Genomic DNA, 1,487 nt, shown 5'->3' with positions numbered 1-1,487 from the left:
TGGTGTTCGCTTAATCTTGAGCTTTGTAAACCAATGGAATGACTTTGGAGGAAAAGCTCAATATGTTCAGTGGGCACGGAATGCAGGAGCTTATATTAGTAATGACGATGATTTCTATACTCATCCCTTGCTAAAAAAATACTACAAGAATCACATTGAGGTACTGGGCTTACAACATATGCAACATTTTTCACCAAAACAACCGAATTCCTAAACTTAACGCATTTTATTCAAACTTCCCTTAAACTGTACTTGACTTTTCTTTAATTCTTACCCCTTCAAACAATAACTTGTCCTAATTACTCCCCATCAATTGGGTTTCAATTCTATAATCTTTAACCCCTAGTATGGTGGTTAATAAATTTGTGAAATTGTTACAGAAAGTGATTACAAGGTTGAATAGCATTACTAGAGTTGCTTACAAAGATGACCCAACAATCATGGCATGGGAACTCATGAATGAGCCACGTGACCAAGCTGACTATTCAGGAAAAACTGTTAATGTGAGTTCCAATTCAAGTAGTTCCTTTTAACATAATATTTCCAAATAAATTGAATTATAGAAAAACCTATGGCTGACGTTTTAACTAATATTGTTTCAGGCCTGGGTTCAAGAAATGGCAAGTTTTGTGAAGTCACTAGACAACAAACACTTATTGGAGGTTGGAATGGAGGGATTTTATGGTGATTCAATTCCTGAAAGGAAATCGGTTAATCCTGGTTATCAAGTTGGAACAGATTATATAAGTAACCATCTTATCAATGAGATTGATTTTGCCACTATCCATGCATACACTGACCAATGGTAATTTTTAAATCTTTTCGCTACGCACAACTTCAAATGTTTCGATTATAATAAATTGTAAAATAGGAAAAAAAATATGAAAGCTTATTATAGAGATTTATAGTAATTACCTCACAAGTCTAAACATTTTTTATACCTTAATAGGTTGTCCGGACAAAGTGACGATGCACAATTTGCGTGGATGGAAAGGTGGATAACAAACCATTGGCAAGATGCAAGAACCATATTAAAGAAACCTCTAGTGCTTGCTGAATTCGGAAAGTCTAGCAGAGGTCAAGGATCAAGAGACACATTCATGAGTAATGTGTATAGGAATGTGTACAATTTGGCAAAAGAAGGGGGAACCATGGCAGGAAGCTTAGTATGGCAACTCATGGCACATGGAATGGAGAATTATGATGATGGTTATTGCATTGTTTTGGGCCAAAATCCTTCAACTACACAAATAATTTCTGACCAAGCTCATGTCATGTCGTCGTTGGCTCAATCTTTCAATCAACCACATTGAGGGAAGGCATGAAGTTCACTATTATGGAAGGAAAAAAAGAAAATATGTTCCATAAATAGGTTATTTGACTCTATCGTTTTCCTGATTCTACAATAATCAATTTATAAGTGAATTTGAGTGATCTTAAATCCATCAGTTTTAGCTATCATATTCCAAACATGTGAAGTTGATTAA

General features: G+C 34.9%; 1 protein-coding gene across 1 annotated transcript; it reads left to right on the top strand.

Annotated features, from left to right (window-relative positions):
• Positions 1-4: 4 nt before the first annotated feature.
• On the top strand, positions 5-1,313 carry LOC124894817 (mannan endo-1,4-beta-mannosidase 1; the record flags this gene model as incomplete). The annotated part of the gene is made up of 4 exons (XM_047405344.1): positions 5-160; positions 381-503; positions 603-805; positions 950-1,313. Coding segments are annotated over 4 exons (846 nt in total), but the record flags the coding sequence as incomplete, so codon positions are not given.
• Between the last annotated feature and the right edge of the window lie 174 nt (positions 1,314-1,487).

Source organism: Capsicum annuum, unplaced genomic scaffold (genome assembly GCF_002878395.1).
Source record: "Capsicum annuum cultivar UCD-10X-F1 unplaced genomic scaffold, UCD10Xv1.1 ctg77693, whole genome shotgun sequence".
In the NCBI taxonomy this organism is placed as follows: Eukaryota; Viridiplantae; Streptophyta; class Magnoliopsida; order Solanales; family Solanaceae; genus Capsicum; species Capsicum annuum.
The sequence above is the reverse complement of the archived record's forward strand: the minus strand, read 5'-3'. Positions and strand labels throughout refer to the sequence as shown.